Source organism: Pelecanus crispus, chromosome 9 (genome assembly GCF_030463565.1).
Source record: "Pelecanus crispus isolate bPelCri1 chromosome 9, bPelCri1.pri, whole genome shotgun sequence".
Taxonomy (NCBI): domain Eukaryota; kingdom Metazoa; phylum Chordata; class Aves; order Pelecaniformes; family Pelecanidae; genus Pelecanus; species Pelecanus crispus.
Window position 1 is genome coordinate 33,691,463 of NC_134651.1, and position 20,491 is coordinate 33,711,953.

The 20,491-nt window shown below is 47.4% G+C and overlaps 1 protein-coding gene across 1 annotated transcript in view; it reads left to right on the forward strand.

The window, feature by feature from the left end:
* EHMT1 (euchromatic histone lysine methyltransferase 1) overlaps positions 1-15,910 on the forward strand; it is a 62,347-nt gene extending 46,437 nt beyond the window's left edge. The window contains exons 17-25 of the mRNA XM_075716207.1: positions 1,339-1,493; positions 2,348-2,515; positions 2,893-3,037; positions 4,028-4,105; positions 5,276-5,391; positions 7,710-7,796; positions 12,275-12,353; positions 15,254-15,429; positions 15,727-15,910. Of these exons, the coding sequence (XP_075572322.1) occupies positions 1,339-1,493; positions 2,348-2,515; positions 2,893-3,037; positions 4,028-4,105; positions 5,276-5,391; positions 7,710-7,796; positions 12,275-12,353; positions 15,254-15,429; positions 15,727-15,910 (1,188 nt within the window). The remainder of the gene's footprint in view (positions 1-1,338; positions 1,494-2,347; positions 2,516-2,892; positions 3,038-4,027; positions 4,106-5,275; positions 5,392-7,709; positions 7,797-12,274; positions 12,354-15,253; positions 15,430-15,726) is intronic.
* Positions 15,911-20,491: the final 4,581 nt, after the last annotated feature.

The window sequence follows — 20,491 nt, forward strand, 5'->3', positions numbered from 1 at the left end:
AAGTCAAGGTGAGAGAGGGGGCGTTTTGGGCTGTTGCATTGCTTCAGAGCCCTAGCGCTGACTCTGAACAAAACTGACTTGTTTGATCTGTCACAGAAGGCTTTTGGCTACCAGTTACAAGATCACACATTAAATGATGAAAATCAAATCAGCTCAGTCAACAATTTACTTGAAAGAAAAATATCCTCTTAGCAGATGTATGTATCGCATATCTCTTACTGTACCTACGTTCTGTGTCTCCTGATTGCAGTCATTAAGAAGCAATGTCACTTGTGCTGGGAAACATCATACTCTGGGAGAAATGCTTTTGATTGTAATTATGCTGCTGTTAGGCAGTATCCGATGCAAGGCAAAGTGGCAAGTCTGGGTGTCTGTAACCTGTCTGAGCAGCAGCGTGTGGTGTGCAGTCGACAGGATTAATTTTTTCCGTAGACTGGTGTGTGACACTGATTAGGGCTTTTTTTCTAGATGTTACCATAATGGGAGGCAGAAGCCATATAGAAAGAGGTCTCCCCACTCCCTGGTGTATGTCAATAGCCTCCCCATTTAAGGAAAGATCTAAGTTGTGGTGACTAAAAGATGTGCTTTATTTTTGCTTTCAAAAAAAAAAAAAAAGAGAAAAGTTAGGTGATCATTACTATCATTGCAGTGTTGTAATTGACGTCTTTAGAGCTCGTCATGGGGAAGGGTTCAAAGTGTGCTGCAAATTGCACTGTAACGGAAAACAGTATCATCGCTTAAAATATTTCCATCAAAAAGATGACTGTTCAGCTATTTCTAGTGCTGCTAGTGAGAGATGAGTACATAGAGTATTTAAGAGATGCCTGAATTTGGATTGATTGCTTTTCCTGTGGCTCGTGGTTCATTTTTTAGCACCTTCATATACCCTATAGCTTGTGCTGTGCTCTTTTTCTCTTTAATTTTATAGCACTGGGAGACATGCTAGCTTTCCTGTGTGTCTGGGCTGGGGAAGCTCGGCTTCTAGCCTTTTCCAGCATGTTTGTTCATGTCTGTCACCTCTCTCATGGATTGATCCAGACTGTTTTGTGGCTTAGAGACAGATGATTTGCCTGCGTGTATAAGGAAGCTGATGGACCACTTTGTGTGCAGCCTCCCCGTCTTTGGTGCACGGAGGTGGCTGGAGTGAGAGCTCCCTGCTTGTCTGTGTGGAGATTTCCCTGCCTGTGCTGGAAGTCCCAGCCACAAGGAGCAATGCAGGGAAAGAGACTGCAAGCCACATGTTGAATGCTGCAGGTGTAGAGCTAAGGATGGTGAAGTCCCAAAGCGATAGGGTTTTAATGCACTAAACAGCCTCTACTCTGTTTTTTTTCCATCCAGGAGGAAAATATTTGTTTGCATTGGGCTGCTTTTTCTGGCTGTGTTGACATAGCGGAGATACTGCTGGCTGCTAAGTGTGATTTACATGCAGTGAATATTCACGGGGACTCACCCCTGCATATTGCAGCCAGAGAGAACCGCTACGAGTGTGTTGTGTAAGTACAACTCCAGCCCTCCCACTTCTTTCCTTTCCCCTGGTCACTCCTTTCTCTCCGAGTGCTGGCTTGCAAGCTCAGGAGATCCTTTGAAATGCTTTTAGCATTCAAGCACAAAACAAAGTTGAGATGGAGGGCTTGTTTCTCTATTGCCCTGCTTCTAGGGGCGCTGGGTCTTAAATACTAGCTGCTGCCAGAGCTAGTGTAAAAAAGATCAGAAAATATGGGGTGGTCCTGGAGTCTTGGGCAAAGGGATTGAGGGGCTGTGCTCAGCCTGGACCTCCCAGCAGAAAGGCATCAGGCATCCTTGATTAAAGCTTTTTTGGGGGTTTTGGTTTGGTGTTTTGTTTTTTTTTTTTCTTTTTTTCAACTAGCGTGGCATAATATGGTAACAGGGCTTTTCCTTTGCTTCATCACTGCTATGAATAAAGTCATCATGTATACTCACCAAAAGCTGGTGAATATAAACACGGTCCAAGTCCAATACCAGTTTTCCCGTGGGACTCCTCCATTTCCAGCCTACTCTTCCCACCCGGTATCTTTCCCTGCCAGAGAGAGTTTCAAGCCTGTCTGAAGTTAGGCTGGTACCAGCAAGGTATTTGTCATGCCTGAAGGAAGGTGAGGTTTGCCCAGAGCTCTCGTGAGTGCCTAGAGCTCCAGTCTGTGGCTTCTGCCAGCACCTTCACGTAGAAGGATTCACTGAACCATGCTTAATAAAGAAAACTCAGGTGATTATTCACTACTACAGATTCTTCCTTGTCCCTTAAGGGCTGGCTGGAGGATGTGATTCAGCTCATTTTTCCCTTGTGCGGTTTTCTCTTGGGGAATGCTTACCCTTTCTTGCTGTTTTGCAGTCTCTTTCTTTCCCGTGGCTCGGATGTCACTTTAAAGAACAAGGAGGGTGAGACTCCACTCCAGTGCTCCAGCCTTAACTCTCAGGTCTGGGTGGCCCTACAGATGAACAAGACTCTCAGAGAATCGTCTACTGACAAGCCTGCCCAGATTGAGAAGGTCGTGAGCAGGTGAGAATCCAGCTGGCTTCACTTGTGGGTTGTGAAATAGAGTGCTTGTGTGGGGGCCTGCTTTAAGAAAGGACTGTAAGTGCATACTTAGTTTTTTTAAACTGGTGTGAAGGTCAGTTTGAGCTTAGCAAGAATTAAGCACATGCTGATTCAGATGGTGGTTTGTAAATTCATCCTCCAAACGGAAATATTCACAAGCACAAAGAACAATCTGTAAGGCAGGGTGGAGAAAAAATAAACTGTTCTAATCTGAATTGCTTTCGGGCTTTGAATGCTCAGTGATCAAAGACAGTAGTTCTGCCCCAGGGTGGCATTTGAATGGCCGCTTGTTCGGGTGAGCTTTTCTTCTGTGACAAATCTCTTTCTCCCACTGACAGAGACATTGCCCGGGGTTATGAGCGGATCCCGATTCCCTGCGTCAATTCAGTGGACAGTGAGCCTTGTCCTAGCAACTACAAATATGTTTCGCAGAACTGCGTCACCTCCCCAATGGACATTGATAGAAACATCACTCATTTACAGGTGAGGGATTGTGTCTATCCATGTTTTTTTTTTTTTCCTGTCCTGGTGTGTGCATTCAGGGATGTTGCAATGCACTGCACCTCAGAACAGGTTTTGCTTTCAAAAAGGGAACGTCTAGTCATAAAATTGCCATCAAATTCCAGCTAAGGCTGTAGTCCTAAACTCCAGATCTTGCTCTAGGAGACGGGATTCTGCTTTTCTTTCTTTCCAAGACTTAGTCTAACCTCTGTGTTCAGCTGTGTGCTTGTAGCATTAGCCATCTGTTGCTGGCTGATGTGGCTCCCATTTATCCTTTTCTTCTGTTCTGTATCTGGACAGTCAGTGAGTTGTTGGGAGACCTTCCTTGTGATGGGTTCCTACGGACTGCAGCATCCAGGCCGAGGTCTTTATTGTGATACTGGAAGTCCTTGAAGGGCTGGGTTGTGAAAGCAGAGGGAGGGAGGCGTAGCGTGAGGGTGACTCCTCTCTGGGCACAGCACTCGGGTGGCTGAAGTGAACTTCCAGTGCCCAAGTCCTGTTGTGCAGAAGCTGGTGGTGGGACCATGTTGGCTTGGGGAGTGCTGGGGAAGCAGCCAGCTGGAGCACCCATGTGGGAAGAGGCAAGCAGCAGGGGAGGACTGAGACATCACGTTGCATCATCTCCCAGCTCTGGTTCCTCCTTGGGGCTTTCCTTGAGCGTGGAGTACAGCTCATAGGGCATGGAGGAAGGTTAGTAACACAGGGAGACATCCTCTCGTGAGAAATGAAGGTGGCTCAGTATGGGATCCTTTCGTGCAAGCCGGAATCCTTTGACATTCATTGCGCACATATGGAATGGGGTAAAAATGCCACTGAACTGGTGAGGCTGGTTATCTTTCTGGTAACTGCAGATCTTTCTGCTGCAGCAGCAGAAGGCGAAGACTTGTGGTTTCCTCTCTGACCCAGTCGCAGAAATTGCTCTTTCATTTGTGTGTGAGTGGCATGGAGTTAACCCCTTTTCTTCTCTTCCAGTATTGTGTATGTATAGACGACTGCTCCTCCAGTAACTGCATGTGTGGCCAACTCAGTATGCGCTGTTGGTATGATAAGGTGAGGACATGGAACCTTCTGTTGGGTTAGACCGATGTTTGCGAGCTGAACTTTGCACGGTTCAGGTTTTATAATAGTACCTTAAGAACAGTTCCTTGCACAACTCCTCTACTTTCTGTTCTAAAATGCCTGAAGTTGTAGTCTCAGCTTTGAGATGTATGTGATAATAACAAAATGCATACTCAGGGAAGCTTTTCTAGTGTTACTTACTTGTGTTACTCTCATGCCAATTGAGCCATTAATTATACCCATGTGATAGAAAGCATTTAATAATCCATGTGTGAAATCGCCTTCCTTTTCAGAGCAACATAGAAAATGCTGTAATATGTAAACAAGGGGAGGGTAGTAGAGAGATTTTTTGCCTGCTTTTATTTGTTGTGATCCTTCCGGATGAAGGCAAAGATGTTTTAACTGCAACATTGCCAGAAACCTGGTTTGTTTTGGGTAAGTGTGCTTTAATCCTCCAGGGAGGTTTTGAGGTTAATATTTGGACAGGTTCTGCTAGGATCAGAAGTTCTGTGAATCTCTGCAAGTTTCTCCCAGGGGGAGTATTGGCATCTTTCTTTGCTTTGTAGCCACTTTATTTACACATTAATAGGTGATTACATCTTCTAAGGCTTAAAAGCCAAATTTGTTAAATATGATGAACTGCATCTATCGCTTCCTTAATCCTGTATCGTTGGTAAATAATTGAATTGTAGCTTTTTTGGGAATGTTAATTGGGAAGATAATGTGGTTCACAGAACTTGGATGTATTTGCCTTGTAATCTGGAAGTTTAGGCTTTATTCCAGAGACAGACTAAGCATCCGCTTCTCCCCTCCAGCGCTGCAGAATGGTAATGATGATGCACACTGTTTTTTTGCACAGCACTGTAAGATATATTTTTTTGGTGGTGTGTAGGGTGATGCCAGGCAGCAAAAATCTAGATGGTCTCTTGCTGTTCATCAGCTGTCAGTGACAGTGGTGAGTGTGCCACTGTCGGGGTAGAGCAAAACCACTGCAGAAGCGGAGGTCTGACACTGTTTTTTGGGGCGGTCAGGGCACGCCTCCCCCGTGGTGTTCTCTGGCCTGTTTTTACACTCAGGAATTTCTGCTGGTGGCCTGCCTCTGGTTTGGAGGGGTCGCAGGAATAGACAACTAACCCAGTCTTGAATGCCTCTCCTCTTCAGGATGGCCGACTCCTGCCTGAATTCAACATGGCTGAGCCGCCGCTCATCTTTGAGTGTAATCATGCTTGCTCGTGCTGGCGAACCTGTAGGAACCGGGTGGTGCAGAATGGGCTCAGGTGAGAAGGAGGGTCCAAACACAGCTTATGTTGGCAAGACCAACAGCAAACTTGTGAGCTTTCTGGCTCTCTAGTGTCAGCTCACTCATAAACCCACAAAACCCAGGACTTCCCAAGATGATACAGAAGTTGGGGCAGGTGCCACCACGCAGTGGTGGGATGCAAGTGGGTTCCTGTGTGCCGCTGGTGGGAATGACGTGGCAGTGGGTTGATGAGCTCAATTAATATTTACACCCTGCCCCTGCTGCTGTCACGTGGGAACTGTGGCATTCTTTTATCAGCCTGACCATAAAACATATAAATGGCTTGTGGGTTTGCACGAACAGCCTAGATGTAACTTCTCATGTGGAGATCTGTGAAGAAAACAACAGCAACAGAAACTGCAAAGCTTTAATTTAGAAGATCTTGGAAGTTAGCAGTCTATATTAGAAATACAGGCCAGCATGCCCAGACTTGGCTGCTTCAAATTTCCAAATTACTGGCATGACTCCCCCTGAATTGGATACCTGAATACCTGTTGGCCTCAGTGTTGCAAATTAGGCTGTTATTATTCTGGTGCCAGACTAAAAATGTAAATGTTGTATTTTGGACCTCTGCTATGGAGAAGTTTGCTGCTGCACTAAATGTATCAGGACAAACTTCAAAGGAATCCCACTGGAAAAAAGACTTTTTGCAAATTTTTTATAGTACTGACAACACTTTTTTTGCAAGCTTTGTAGTTTCAGTGACATTTTGCAATGTTAAAAATAAGTAAGGAAAAGGCTTGATGCATTTCAACAGAACTTTACCCCTCTCTGGTTTTCCCTGCCAAGCTCCAGAGCTCCAGTGGCTATGTGGGTGTTTATTTAGGAGCTGTACAGCTAGAGCTGTTGCTTTTGCATTTTTGCCTTGCTAAAGAATTTTTCTGGAAGACAGGATGGGTTGGAAACTCAACCATAAACCTGGGAGAGTGGCTTTGTTGGGAAGCTGGCGTTAAGGTCAGGTCCTTGGCAGAGCTGTGCTTGAGGTCCCTGGGGAGGCAGTGGAGGAAACCACCTGTGTTTGGGCTGCAGCATGGCACATGGGTGTTCCTGCTCCATTTTCAGTGCTTCCTTTATCAGATTTGCTCCAAATTAACTCCAGTTCGCAGTGCACATGTTTCCATCTGGCCGGCTGGCCCAGCTCAGCTGGGAAGCTGAGATTGGAGCCGCGGTCCTGCTGCTGCCGGCAGTGGCCCTGACAGCAGAGCCTGAAGCTGAGCTTGGCTCTCTGCTCTGCTGTGATGGATGAAGCAAAACATGGGGGAGCTTCCTCAAGCCTGAAGTACAGTGTTATAACTGGTTTAACATGAAGTCGTGTTTTGCCCTGGTGAAGGCTCCAGGAGCTGTGAGCAAATATGAGAAAACGCACAGCCCCTTGTTTGAGCTGACAGTGGAAGGAGGGAATGGGTGGGGGAAAGAGAAGTACTGGAAAAAGCAACAGGGTGAAGTTAAGGTGAGCGTTGGATTTCTTTATTCCAGTAACAGTGTTGCTGAGAGTGGATTTTGGTTCCTTCAGGGACAGAGTGAGCCTTCCCTAGCCCTGGAGACTGTTCATCCTGCACTTAACTCAAGTTCTGGCTGAGAAGGAGGCAGAATGACTTACAGGATTGTTTCTCTGCCTATAAACTCCATCAGTAAAATTCCACAGAGCAGCTATTACACCAAGAAGTTTCAAGTTGCAGCATTTCTTCCTTGTCTTTCAGCCAGGGAGCTGGATATGATGGAGTTGCTAAATGCACTGGCCTCAGCAGAGGGCAAAGGGATCAGAACACTTAGCTCAAGGTGTTCTTAATTCACCGTAAGCTCCTGGCCTTCCCCCTGCAGCACCCCTCCCTGCAGAGCTATGCTGGCCCTTCCATCTTCCCTGCCTTCCCCAAGTGCCGGTTGTGTGCATGGAAGGGAAAAGAAATGCTGGTGTGGGATTCTGGTATTCTGCGTGTAAATAATCAACTGTGTAAAAACACAGAGCATCCAGTCCCGTACCCTCTTCCCCAGTCCTTAACATATCTAGTCCCTGACCTTGCCAGGTGCTGCTGGGCAAGGAGAAGGGGTTAATGGGCGCCCATCCCTTGTCCCCAGGCAGTTCCCATCTGTCCTGCCCGCACGCTCAGAGCAGTAGTGTGAGTGGAGCGTGCCCACAGTGGCGCCAGTGTGAGAACTAGGGGGGTTGAATATTGAAATCATCTTTGAGTTTGTGCTTATGGAAGGTTGCTGGTTTTTTTGCTCATCTCTCTGTGAAAATTCATTGTCTTTGTTTAGAGTGCTGCCATTAACATGGCTTCATTTCCTCTTTTCCAGGACTCGATTGCAGCTTTATCGGACACAAAAGATGGGCTGGGGTGTGCGAACAATGCAAGACATTCCACTGGGAACCTTTGTGTGCGAGTAAGTTATTCAGCTTTCATTAGCTCACGCAAATGCATTGCTTCCCGAGGGCCAGGATGGTTTGCTCCTTTTCAAGGAGAGGTTTTCACGCAAATCAAATTGTCATCGAGCCAAGCTGGTTGCCCTCAGTCAGAGGTTTCCTGACTCTATTTCTGCTCTGTTTGTCCTTTTCCTCATAGCGTAGAGCTTTCTCCACCCCTCTCCATCTTGCTGGGATCTGTGCTCAGCTCTCTGAACCCTCTGAAACACAAGCGATGGGGTGGAAAATGCATTTGGGTTGTGCTGCTAATGTGTTCAACTCCCGTGTTCTCTGTGGACATGGGACACTTAAGGCCAGAGCAATTTGGAACAACTTTTTTATATCAGATCTTCTTCTGTTTCAATACTGACCTCTCAAGAGGTTTTCCAGTGTCACAGCTCTGGCTTTAGTCTGATTCAGCAAAACACTAAAGCACTTGGTGTTAAGCACATGTTTCGGCCCTGATTCAATAAAGTACTTAAGAACAAAAATGTTCTGATTTATGTCAAGTGAAAAAACTGCCATCAAACCCCATGACTTTTAGGTTTTAAAGTGGTATATGGACTTTACTAAATATTTTGGAGAGTGTTTTCTTCATTGCAATGCTACAGTGAGTTAAGACCTTCTAAATAAGGCTGGACTCGTGCCCCTCATGGAAATAGGTGGTAGAGTTTTTTTAGAACTAGTTACTGACGTTTTATAGAATTGGGGCGGGAGGAAGATTATTGCAGAATTAAAAAAAAAAAAAGAAGGAAAAGAAAAATCTGCAGTGAATTGGCCAAGTATTTCTTCCATGTTAGGAGCTGCCAGACAATAAAACGTTGTTTCAGAGGTAAAGCTTATAACTCTGCTAGCAGTTTGCGGGGTTGTGTCTCAAGTCTGTCTTCAGGTGCGGCTTCCTGTTAAGTACCAAAGGTCCCTGTGTCCTGGTTCAGTGCTCAGAGATGAGCCAGAGCCTGCGCGTAAACTGCTCCCAAAGAAAAAAGGCACCGACTTTGCCAAATCCTACTGGAATGCTAACATGCAAGAGGAATAAATGGTGGTGAACAGGCAGCCCAAGGAAACGGGGCAGCCCTGTGTGATGGCGGTGTAATTAAGATGGGCACGTTGTAGAGCACATCAGAGCTGATGGGGTGCAGATACCACAACCGTGCTTAACTCTTCCCTCCACCCTTGCCAAGAGCTGCTGACACTGTTTCAGTGGTAGGCACTATCTTCTTCATTATCTAAATGAGCTGCATGCTAAAAAGCTGAGCTAATTTATGTCTTGCCCATGCACATTTTTCTTTGTCTCCATCACTCTCTGTCTCACACACACACGCGCGCACGCACGCTCATGTTATTTACTCAACTCACCAACTCCAGTCCTTCTCTCCTCCTCAAGCCAGCTGCACTGATGTCCTTCCTGTGATTCTTTATCTACAGGGCAACCTGTAGACTTGGTTTCTTCTTTTCCTCATCTCTGGCAAAGAAGCCCTGGTGCTGGCAATGGCTGCTTGCCCACAGCAGCTCCCAGGATAGGCTCTTTTGGAAGAGCGTTCTGCGTTAAATGTCTAGATTAGAGCTCTGAGCGGGTAGTCGCTTTGTACAGAGGTTATTACTCTGCTGTGAAAGGATGATAATTGTATTGGTGTAAGGATGACTTGTATTCCATAATTTTTCACATATACCTACATGAGGGGCAAATCTGTTACAGTTCTCACAATGCTTTTATTTTGCAAAACTCTACTGGTCCTGACTGTTTCTGTGTGTAAATGCCTTTCTTACACAAATACTACTTTTCAGCCTGCTCCGTACTTCAGATACCTTTCAACTTTTCTCTGTAATCCCTCCAAAAATGGTTTCCCTTTACATTTCTGCTTGCAGACTGTCCCTCTGGCAGCCCGCAGCAGCTTCTGCAGGGAGCGTTTAGCAGTGCTCAGAGCAGTTTGGCAGCTGGGAGTGAGGTTCTGCCAGCATGGTGGACAGCCAGCCCTCCTGCCATCTTCTCCAGGGTCCCCAGACCCCAGCTGCTCCAGACTCTTCAGCTGCTCCAGACCCTCCTACTAACGGCCTCCACTCCAGCACCATCCTGGAAGCAGCAGCTTAGTGAGGGGAGATGCAGCAGTGTCATCCTCTCTGCCCCACTGGGCTCCCATGGAGTTTTTAGGCTCTCCCACTTGCAGATGCTCAGGAGTGTGCTCGTGTTCAGGTTTCTCCCTGGCCTCCGAATTCGTCGCTGCTCAGAAGTTGCTGTTGCTCCCCCTCTGCTGATGTTGCTGTGGGTTGTTTTGAGTCTACTCTGTTCATGCTTGGTTGTCAGATGGTGTAAGTGCTCATTCTGGAAATGGCATAGCTGGTTAAGGGCTTTTATTGGAGAGGCTTTGATTTAGTGGAATGCAGAAACCAGAGGTTTGTGAGGATCTGGTCTGTTCCTTTTGGTGTGCGTTTATTACGTGGTTTCCGAATATTTCATTGCTGTACAAAACAGTGATGCTCTAATAGATACCATCTGCATTGAGACAGGTATTTTAGCCACACTTTCAGCCAGAGAAGCCCCAGGCATCCTGTCTCCCACACCACCTGGAAAATGCTGGAGCCTGGGCCTAGGGACTTCTCATTGCTCTTGATTTTTGCATGGAGCCCGCTCTGATCTTGCGGTGATGCGTGGCAGTGTAAAGCTCTGAGATATAGTTATTTGCCATCAGTGTGCTGAACATCTTGCTGAGAAGACGCTGACTTGACTTTGGGAGTTTTTAAATGAAGGGGCTGATGCTCCTGCTCTTTTTTGGGTAGGAAAATGTAGCTCTTGTACATCCTTCCATAACTTTGGACCTGGGAAATTAGGGAACCATTTGTATTAGTAAGCAGTCCTGGAAAGGAAATGAGTTACAGGAATAGTCTTTAGAGAAACCAATTTTTAATTAGATTGTGTGTTTTTGTTTCACTGAGTTGTAAACCTGAAGTGGCTGTCCCTGAGCAGAGTGCCTCCCAGTGCAGCATTATTCAGCTATTTCTCAGCTGCTGCTGGCTACTGTGCCGTGTTACAGCAATTTCTCTCCCTCTCTGGCCATCATCTTCCTATAGTTTTAGGTCACCAACGAGCATGTGATTTCCAGTAATGCCGCAGCCTTACAGGAGTGCTTAATAAATAACAAGATGCAGTGGGGGCAAACAGGAGGATCACACGCGGCAGCAGCCTCCTGCTCTGGCAGAGCGACTTGGCCAGATTGCTCAGATTTGGGAACTGCAGCCAATGATCTCTTGTCACAGAGTGCATGGGTCCTTTCCAGATTAATGTTCCATGGCTCTTCTCTTCCCCAGCCCTGGAGTTAAATGCTGCCTTGAGCCACAGGGGGAAATGGATACGGTTGTTTAAGACTTTGAAAATGCCTTGAGAGCTGCAGAGGAATACTGTGATAATGGCTGCTGATCATGGAAATCTCTGTTGATGCTGTGAAGAATATTTATTTGCATTGTGAATCCTTTGCTTATAATTAATTAGTGTTGCATTGCAGGTTGGGAAGACTTACATACCAGACTCTACTGTGCTGTTGCTTCTTTCTCAGATCCTCCCTCTGGCTCAGTACCTCTTCTCTTGTGTCTCTTACTTGATTGCAAGCAGGTCAGGGCAGGAAATGTTGAACCTTGACAGTCCAAAACTGTTTAAGATGGAGATGGGTAGGGAAATGTGGGAACACCAGTGCAGCAGGGACTCCTGCAACGAGGGGGTTTGCATCAAAACCAGCATCTGCCTGGGATGTGAAAGGTGGTATGTGTATTTAGTCCTTCTCAGCAAACCAGGCCAAGCAGCATGTGCTTTGCGGTGCTCAGAGGACCTGGTTGTAATCTGAATCTGCCTTGCACCTGGTTTTTCAATAAGGTGGTTGTTACTGAGATCACAGCTCTGATTTATTCTGGTTCAAGAGGGATTGAGAAAGAAGCCTAGATACTTCCAGGGATCCTGCCAGGTTAGGTTAGGCCTAGGACTTTTAAAACAAAACTTTTTAAGGTATGTAGCCTATGTAATTGGTCAAAATACCCTGGAAAATACAGGAATGACAGACAAACATTTTGCTTTGGGATGTAAACAGCACAAGCATTGCAGTGGTATATAGGAGAGCCAGGACGTGAGTCTGACCATTAACATAAGGAGAATTGGATTAATGTGTTGATCTTGGCCAACAAAGAGATTTCCAAAAGGAAACATAGTCCTTGGGGAAAAAGTAAATTTTGTTGGAAGTAAGACTCCATTTTTAATATTAAAAGTGTTGCCCTGAAAAGACGGAGTTTGGAGCCAGATTTTAGCTACTGTAAGTTGGCAAAGGTCAGTTTGCCCAGGTGGCTCTGAGATGACCTGCACTGCTAAGGCCACAGCCATCTGTGGCTGGGCTGCATCCCTCTTCCCAGAAAGAGGTGTTTAAGCCCAAGCTTGTGATTGCATGAGCATCTTATTTCTGCCTTTCCTGTTTGTCTGCAGGTATGTTGGTGAGCTGATATCCGATTCTGAGGCAGATGTCCGTGAAGAGGACTCCTACCTCTTCGACCTTGACAACAAGGTACTGTATCTGAAGGTGTCTGATGAGACAAACCGCAAGGTCTTGCTTCTCCAAATGAGCAGGGAGAGTATTTGTCTCTGTCTTGATGTACAGCATGATCTGAAAGCCTGCAAAGAGGAGGACCGCATCCTTGCTGCATTTTAGTCAAAATATAGAGTGTTTGAGGTAAGGCTTAGGGCTTGTTAAGATGGTAACAGAACCCAGCAGTGCTGGGCCATTGTGGTACGTGCTGCCCACACCAGTTTTAATGCAAGATGCTATTCTGTCAAAACTGTTTGGGCATCCCAAGTTCAGTTGTTCAGTTTTTGATACTCAGGTGTGTATATGCAGGCTTGCAGCTGTGTTGGTTGTCAGCTCTGTAAGTTCTTCATAAAAAGATGAGTGGGAAGACTGAAAAAAACCCCATTCACTTACAAAGGGATCCATCATATACCCTGGCAGGGACTTGAGGCTTGTTCTGCTGGTAGTTATCCTGCGCTGCTCTGTGGAGGGCTGTCTCAGAGCAGAAATCTTGCTTTGTAAAGTGTGATCTAAAGCTTTTAAGCAGGGCCATCACTTCACTTTCCTTGGGAAAGGAGAAGAGGAGAGAGATGAGCTTGGGACTCAGAGGGATGGGGTGGCTTCCAAGGAAAGACATAAAACAGTCTGTCTTGTTTCTGTCATCAGCTAGTGACAAAGAAGCTTTGCTGTTTTTCCCCCCCCTTGTTTTTTTTAAAGCAACACACATTCAACAACTGGAAAAAGGCAAATAATGAGTCTTGTAGTCGGTCTGAAAACAGAGGGGTCAAACTGTAATTGAGAAGTTGAAAAGCAGCAGGGACTTCAACCTGGTTTGTACATTTATGAGAAAGCACACCTGGGCCTTGCCTTGACTTTAGGTTAGACCGTGGCTCGCTGCCTTGAGGGACAACCTCTGTGTTTGCTCTTACAAAGCTTTTAGTGAAGCAAGGAGGGAGACATAAGTACAGGTGCAAGCACGTTGTCTTTTTTCAGGGTTTCTTCAAAGTGGAGCATCTGTAGAAAAGCAGGCACCAAGTCATTGAGTGCTCATTAAAAGAAGCCCATCGGGATGGGTGGAGGAGGGCAGGGCAGAGACAGCTGGGTCCTGTGACCTCCTGAGTGATGGCAAATTATTAAGGGTGTGAACCCTAATCCTGGGAGGGCCAGCCTTGGGGTTCTGGTGTGTCTCAAAGGAGTGGCCTTGATGGGCTTGTGCTGTAGTGAAAGACAATGGTGGGGACATCCTTTCTGATGTCCCTGTAGCTTGAGTTGTCACTCAAGGCCACGTGCATGGTGAATCATTCAGCGTGCCAGGTCCTGCAGTCACATCCTGTCTCAAGTCTGGAAGGGGGCAAACATCAAACAGCCAAAACTTACTGCCATTGCTGGGTTTCCAGGAGGAAGCCATAGCACAACAGATACTCTCTGGGCTTCCAGTGGTTGAAGGAATAGTTTTCTTGTCTCTGTACTGGAGAGCTGGAAAAAACACGCTATTTCTGGGAAAGACGATGTTGAGTTTTAGCTGCCATGGTTGCTTTCTGTTTGTGTTAAGCCACCCCTTTCCCACGCACAGGCCCATCCTCTGCAGTCCTTGCTCACGCACTTGGCCCTGCTGTGCTCCATCGAGGAGAGGCAGTGGTCGGGGCTGCTGCATCTGTGTGACCCCTGCCTGCCTGCAGGCAAGAAGGTCTTTCTCCGGGCTTCCTCCCTTCTAAGAAACCCTGGTGCCTTCCCACTCTTGAGAAGGAGACTCATCTCACCCCAGAGCAGGTTCATCATTTCTCCTCTTCCTCTCTGCTTGCCACTGTGTGACTCCTACATTCCCGACACCCTTGTAGCAAGGTGGGAAGCAGTTTGCTTTGGGACTTGTCCTCCTTAGCAGCTTCACAGTGAGAATGCTGCCTGTGTTGGTCAAGGCAGCAGGCTCCTTTCTCGAGAAACACATCTTGACTTGCATGGTGGAGAGCTCAGATCTTTGGAGATGGTCACTAGGTGTGGTAGTGAGTGATGTGGTCCTCGCCAACCATGGCATTTCCATGGATGAAAGGGGGGTGATGGGCATTATTTATAATTGAAATTAGAGCTGGTAATGCTATGTGTGACATGGGACCATGTGGGGTGACACCCCCCCCAGTTGTTGGGACATCTTCTCTGGGCTTCTGCATCTGTTGTGCCGTGTGATCTGGCACAGCTCATCCATTAGCGATTGCAAGGTGCTTGCCCAAAAGGGAGTTTGAGCACCGCTAATGGATCCTTTTGCTTTTGGCCTCTTTGCAGCTGAAATTAGCTTCTGTAATTAAAGTCTCTGCTTTGCAAAGTCATTCTCTGCTGGAATAAAAAAGCCCTGAGGGGGGTTCTTTTATTTTCAAGGAAAACCAAAATATTACTGCTCTCTGGAAAGGGAATTTCTGTGTTCTCACTTTCACTTTTATCTGCAAAAACCTGCATTTTCTCAAGGCTCTGGCTTTGTGTTTCCTAGTTGCGATGTTCAGTTAGAGGACAGAACAGATGCCTGTTCCCCTATCCAGTGACTTTTACCCATAAGGTGCTTGTCTGCACCAAACATTGATCCCACTGTGCCAAACTGGTGCTTTAGCAGAGCAGGGCTGGGGAGAACAAAGAGCTGGTGTCAGAGGCCTTTAAAAAGTTCTTTGGGCTTGGCGGGCCAGAGTGCCATGCAGAAAACTGTGTTTTCAGAGTACTGTTGTATATAAAAGTGTGTGTGTTTAGTCCTTTTAAACGCGCAGAGGGTGTCCTGCCATGGTGGTGGTTCTTCTTGAAGCGCTCCAGAGTTTCAGTGGAATGACCAATAGTTTGGGCATTTGTTTTTTTTAAACAAGCAGCAGTAATAATACTAAACCCAACCTCATCTAATGAAAGATGCAACATTTCTCCTCTAGGATGGAGAGGTGTACTGCATAGATGCCCGTTTCTATGGCAACATCAGCCGCTTTATAAACCACCTCTGCGAGCCAAACCTCATCCCTGTGCGAGTCTTCATGTCGCATCAGGACCTCCGCTTTCCCAGGATCGCCTTCTTCAGCACAAGGCATATAGAAGCTGGAGAAGAAATCGGGTAGGTGCTGTCCCCAGGGCTGCCCTCCTTCCCTCGCTCAGGGAAGGATGGAGTATAGAGGGACGAAAGCTCTGCTGCTCCCAAGCTGATTCACTCCATCCCTTTGCTCTCTGGGCCGTGTCCACAGGGTCTCCTGGGGATCCCACAAGCATGTTCCATCCCCTGGAGCTTTGCAAAAACCTAAATTGCGGCAGCACCAAGGATTGCTGACCCCAGTGTCTTGTGCTGCTGCACAGTCCCTTCTGCTCCTGCATGCTTCTGCTTTGCAGTGACCTCGTCTCTGTCTCTCTCTTCCAGCTTTGACTATGGAGACAGGTTCTGGGACATCAAAGGCAAATACTTCAGCTGTCAGTGCGGTTCACCCAAGTGCAAACACTCGAGCTCAGCGCTGGCCCAGCGGCAGGCGAGCACCTCGTCCCAGGACATGCAGGAAAACGGGCTCCCCGACACCAGCTCTGCCACGGCAGCCGGCCCCTTTTGAGGCTCTGCTCCCCAGAGACTGACTTGTTTTAACCCTATAGATTCACATACTGTCTGAATTTCCATTTAAAGAGAAAAAAAAATGAAAAAAAAAAAAAAAACCACGCTCAAGGAAAGCCAAGGGTTTGTGACACTTAGGGCTGTGCCACCGACTGTTACTTGAGGAATAAGTAAAAGCAAATCCCGCCTCCGTGATGTTGTTCTTCCCTCCCTGGTCCTGGAAAGCTGCTGGTTTTCACAGTTGTGTGTGGAGGGGTGGCTGTTGCGTTTTTTTCCATGCGAGCTGTCCTGGCCTCCGTCTCTTAATGTGCTAAGTGTTGTCAGAGCCAAGGGAGAGCCGCCCGTCCTCCGACTATTGTTAATTGAATGGATCGCTCATGCCAAGTCATCTCCAGTTCACTTGTAATAAACTTTGAATACTTGATGGGACTTTATTTCTAAAAGCCGGGGGGAGCGGGGAGGGAGAGGGAGGTGCAGGTGTTTGGCTTTGCTTGGCACAGCTCTGGGGCAGGTTCTGCTGGTTGGTTTTTGTTGGTTTGTTTGGTTTTTTGGTTGGGTTTTTTTTTTTTTTTTAAAATCATTAATTTCTCTCACATCTTGCAGGACATCGCAGTGGGGCCTTTCCCTAGGAGCTAGAGGGCATTTCTGACAAATACCCTCCTTGTTACCAAATCCACTGGCTTTTTTCTTTTCTGATGAGAAGAAACCCACAGTCCTTGCAATCCCTTTGGTCCCTGGCTCTCTCCTGAGCTGACCAGGGACACTTTCCCTAAGACCCCGCTCCATCCCGGGCTTTCTCCGTTACAAACCAGCTCTCGTCTGCGCCGCTTGGCCGCGTTACTGTCTCAGTGTTCGGTTCATCCGTGGAAGGATTTCCCTCGCCCCGTCGCATTAACTGTTTTAGAGAGGGAAGGTTGAAGGGGATTGTACAAGACACTAACTTCTTAAGAAAATCAGTTTTTCTCTTTTTAAAAATAAAGCAAATGATATGTATATTATAGAGAACCTCGACTCGCGTCTGCTGGCTGAGGCGAACAGCAGACAGGACATGTCACAGCGAGAAGATCCCAGATGCCACCAGCTCGTCTGTTCCCATCACTTTTCTCAACGCTGGGCACCTTCAATTAATTTTTAAGCCACACGCTATGAGGTTTCAATAAACTGATTTATTTTTTACCATTACTGAAACATTGGGGACTAGCATTAAAAAAAAAAAAAAAAACACAAAAAAACAAAACAACAACAAAAAGAAACCACAAAACAAAACGGTGCTGATTCTGGTGTGATTTTTGCTCACCACGTGAATATAAACTATCAATTGTATAAAAAGAACAAAGTGATTTTAGTATAAAAATGCAGGAAAAAAACACAAAACTTTTTTTAAATTGTTAGTATTGTAGTGTGAATAAATTTGCCATCACCTTTTGTGTGGTGGCTGGGCAGGTCATTATCTTAATTTTTTTTTTTTTTTTTTGCATATATCTTTAAATACTGTAATTAGTGCAGTAACAGGTTTTTTTGTTCATCTCTTCTAGGACATTCATAATGCCGTCATGTTTATTATTATTATTTTTTTTTCTGTTAATGTTTTTGACAGTTTTAAAGGAGCAGTCTTTTGGCTCTGATCATTTTCTTGTTCTGTTTTCAATGAAATCAATAAAAAAAGAAAAAAAAAAAAGTGCTTTAAAAGGAGTTTGGGCTTTTTGTCTGCCAGGCTGGTGGGGGTGGCACCATGCAGGAATGGGGTGGAGGGAGGCTGGCGCTGGCACCTCTCATTCTTGGGTTTAAAAGGAAAAGACAGCAAAAAAAAAAACCCAAAAGCCTGACTGCTCTTTCTTTGGCGGTGGGTGGGTTTGGTATTTAAATTTTGTATAATCCCTCAGTTTTAAAGGCATCCTGTTTGGGAGCCCGGACTCTCACTGCAGGGTGGGCAGTGCTGGTACCTACTGCTGTGCAGAGCTCAGCACAAGCTTTGAGCCTGTGATGCCTCCCCATCATCTGCATGAGGGCAATTAAATAAAATTCAATAAAAAAGGCCAAGGAAAGGGGCGAGGGGGAGAATCTCCTGCTTGTGAGCAAACCCTGGGGATGTTGCCTATCGTGGGAGGAGGCAGTGGGGAGGAACAGCAAGGCTCTGTGGGTTTTTGGCTGGGCCAGCAGCTCTGGCTGGGGCAGGGGCTGGGTTTGGGGGCTGCTGCAAGGTGCAAGTCCCAGGGGCGCGGTGCTGGGGGTCCCCCCAAGAGCCAGGGTGCCGGGTGGAGGCTGCCGAGTCTGCGTGACTAAGCATAGCCACTGTGCACCCTCGCTGTCAACCCGCCGCGTCAGGAAAATAAGCAACTCTCTGAGTCGCTGCCAGTTGATAGCTTATAAAAATACTCATAAACGGTCGGAAAAGCCCAGCCTGATGCCAGCTGGGGATGGGAGGAGCAGGGAGGGCTTCAGCCATGGCCTCACACGCTCACCCACCTCTCACCCACCTGGCAGAGGTCTTTGTCGCCTGCAGAGTCCCGGAGATACCCTCATCATCCTCAGTCACAAGTCAGGTAGCTTAAGGGCAGTTGGTCAGTAAAATACCATGTCTTTAAGTTGTGTTGGTTTGATGAGAAATGATGAGTTTTGCTGCTGGAATTGCAAAGGGTGCCATGAGGAATAGCCAGAGCTGTTGGGGAAAGCAATCAGGACCCTTGGAGACCCCCACGTGCCCTTGCACATTGGGACCATTTAACTATGGACTAATGCTAATTATACTAATACGTTCCAATATTGTATAATTAAACATTATAATGAAAATAATATGCTTTAATTGAAGGTGAGAAGTGGAAAACCCCCAGAGAAATCTAATCTCTGAATGTAACTTTCCCAAAATCAGTTATTTTCCTGAGGTTGAGGTGGGGAACACCCATGTTTTTGGCAGTGTGTGGGCTCACACGATGCTGGTCCTGGGTGCAGAGAGGATTTGCACCTGGTGGAGATGGGTGGAGGTTGAACACTCCCAGCTTGCATGTAGTCACAGGTAATCCCCGGCACCGCTGAGTGATGGCTTTGCTTTTCTGTGCAAATAACTGCAAATTGAATATGCACATTTGATGCCCCACCACATTTCCACAGGTGAGGATGAGCTGGAGAAGGGCAGTCCGTTTTAATAGGAATTCCTGCAAGGTCAGCAGGCCCCGGCTCGGCGGCTGCTCCAGGGACAGGGGAGGCGAAAGGGCCATTGCTGCCCCATGCTCTCCCAAAACAGCCGGCGTGGAGCTGGGGGCTCTGGGGTCAGGGTACGTGGGTGAAGCTGCCTCAGCTGCTCTGCCGACCCCACTCGACTGGGGGTAGCGGCTTGTTGAGATGCTTCATTTCAAAGGATGCAACATTTTTAATGTTAATATTTTGCCCTGAAGCTAAAGATACTCTGTCGCTAATTGATGGCTCCTTACCAACCACTGGTGCCAAGCCTTTACCGTGCACACCCAAGGCTGCCTGAGGAATTGTCTGTAGCTCTGATTTTGCTTTAGTTTGAGAGAGAGATTTCTTTTCTTTTAATGCAGCGAGAGCATCTGCTCCAGGCTTTGCTCTGGAGCCGCCAGTAGTCACTTTGCTCGTGGCAGTTACCAGCACGGGAGGATTTCTTTTCCTTTTCAGCTGCTGCCAAGCGCGATGCGAGGCCTCACAGCCGCCCTGAGGGGGGGGAGCCTCCCCTCAGCTCCGCTGAAGAAGCAAAGAAAACTTCAATCATTCATTGGCCTTTTCCTGGGGATTTTGGCACTCTGTGTGATGCTCTGGGACATCCCCATGGTCACGCAGCCATCCTGGGGAGCAGGACCAGGGCTGGATGCTGGATTTGGGTGCTGAGCTCAGGAGGGGTATGGGGCTTGAGATGTGGGGGGATCTTGTGCATCCCACAGCATCCCACCCTCACCCACATGGCTGGGAGGAGGGTAACAGGGCAAACCCCCTGATTTCACAGAACTAGAAGAGATGCTGCTCTCCTTCCATGCATGGAACATCCCTGCTCCCCTTTTTTTTCCCACTGGATCCCCCCAAGTGAAGGTCAAGGACCCCCAGGCCAAGGGGGGCTGTGTGTGGTGGGTCTGTACCCAGCTGGGTCCTGGGCACAGTGCTGGCTCTGTGGGACAGGGTGTGATGGCCCTTTTTGGGGTGCTGTACCGCACTCACAATTCAGGGCACATGGGGGGATGTGCTAATTCACTACAGGCGGGGCCAGGCAATTCGGGGTGCCTTGTCAGGGGGCCAAGCTGTGGCACTGGGGGGTCCTTCATGCACACCTCCCTCCTGCACTCTGCTCCTGGTGGGCATCAGTCCCCCTGTAGCTATAGGGGAGCATCGTACATGGGCCTGTCACCTGCTCTGGGGCCAGCAGATGAGATGTGGATGGATCAAATCCAGCTGCATGGGCTCACACGGCATTTCCCTGTGCAAACCCTTTGCACACCGAGCAGGTTGTAGAGCTGATGAGCTTGTGCCGGCTCATCTCTCCAGGGGCTGCTGGACACGAGGGGGTGTTAGAAAGGGACCTGAAAGGCAGCGTCTATCACCCTGCTGCTGAACTGGCCCAGTGAAGCCATAAAAT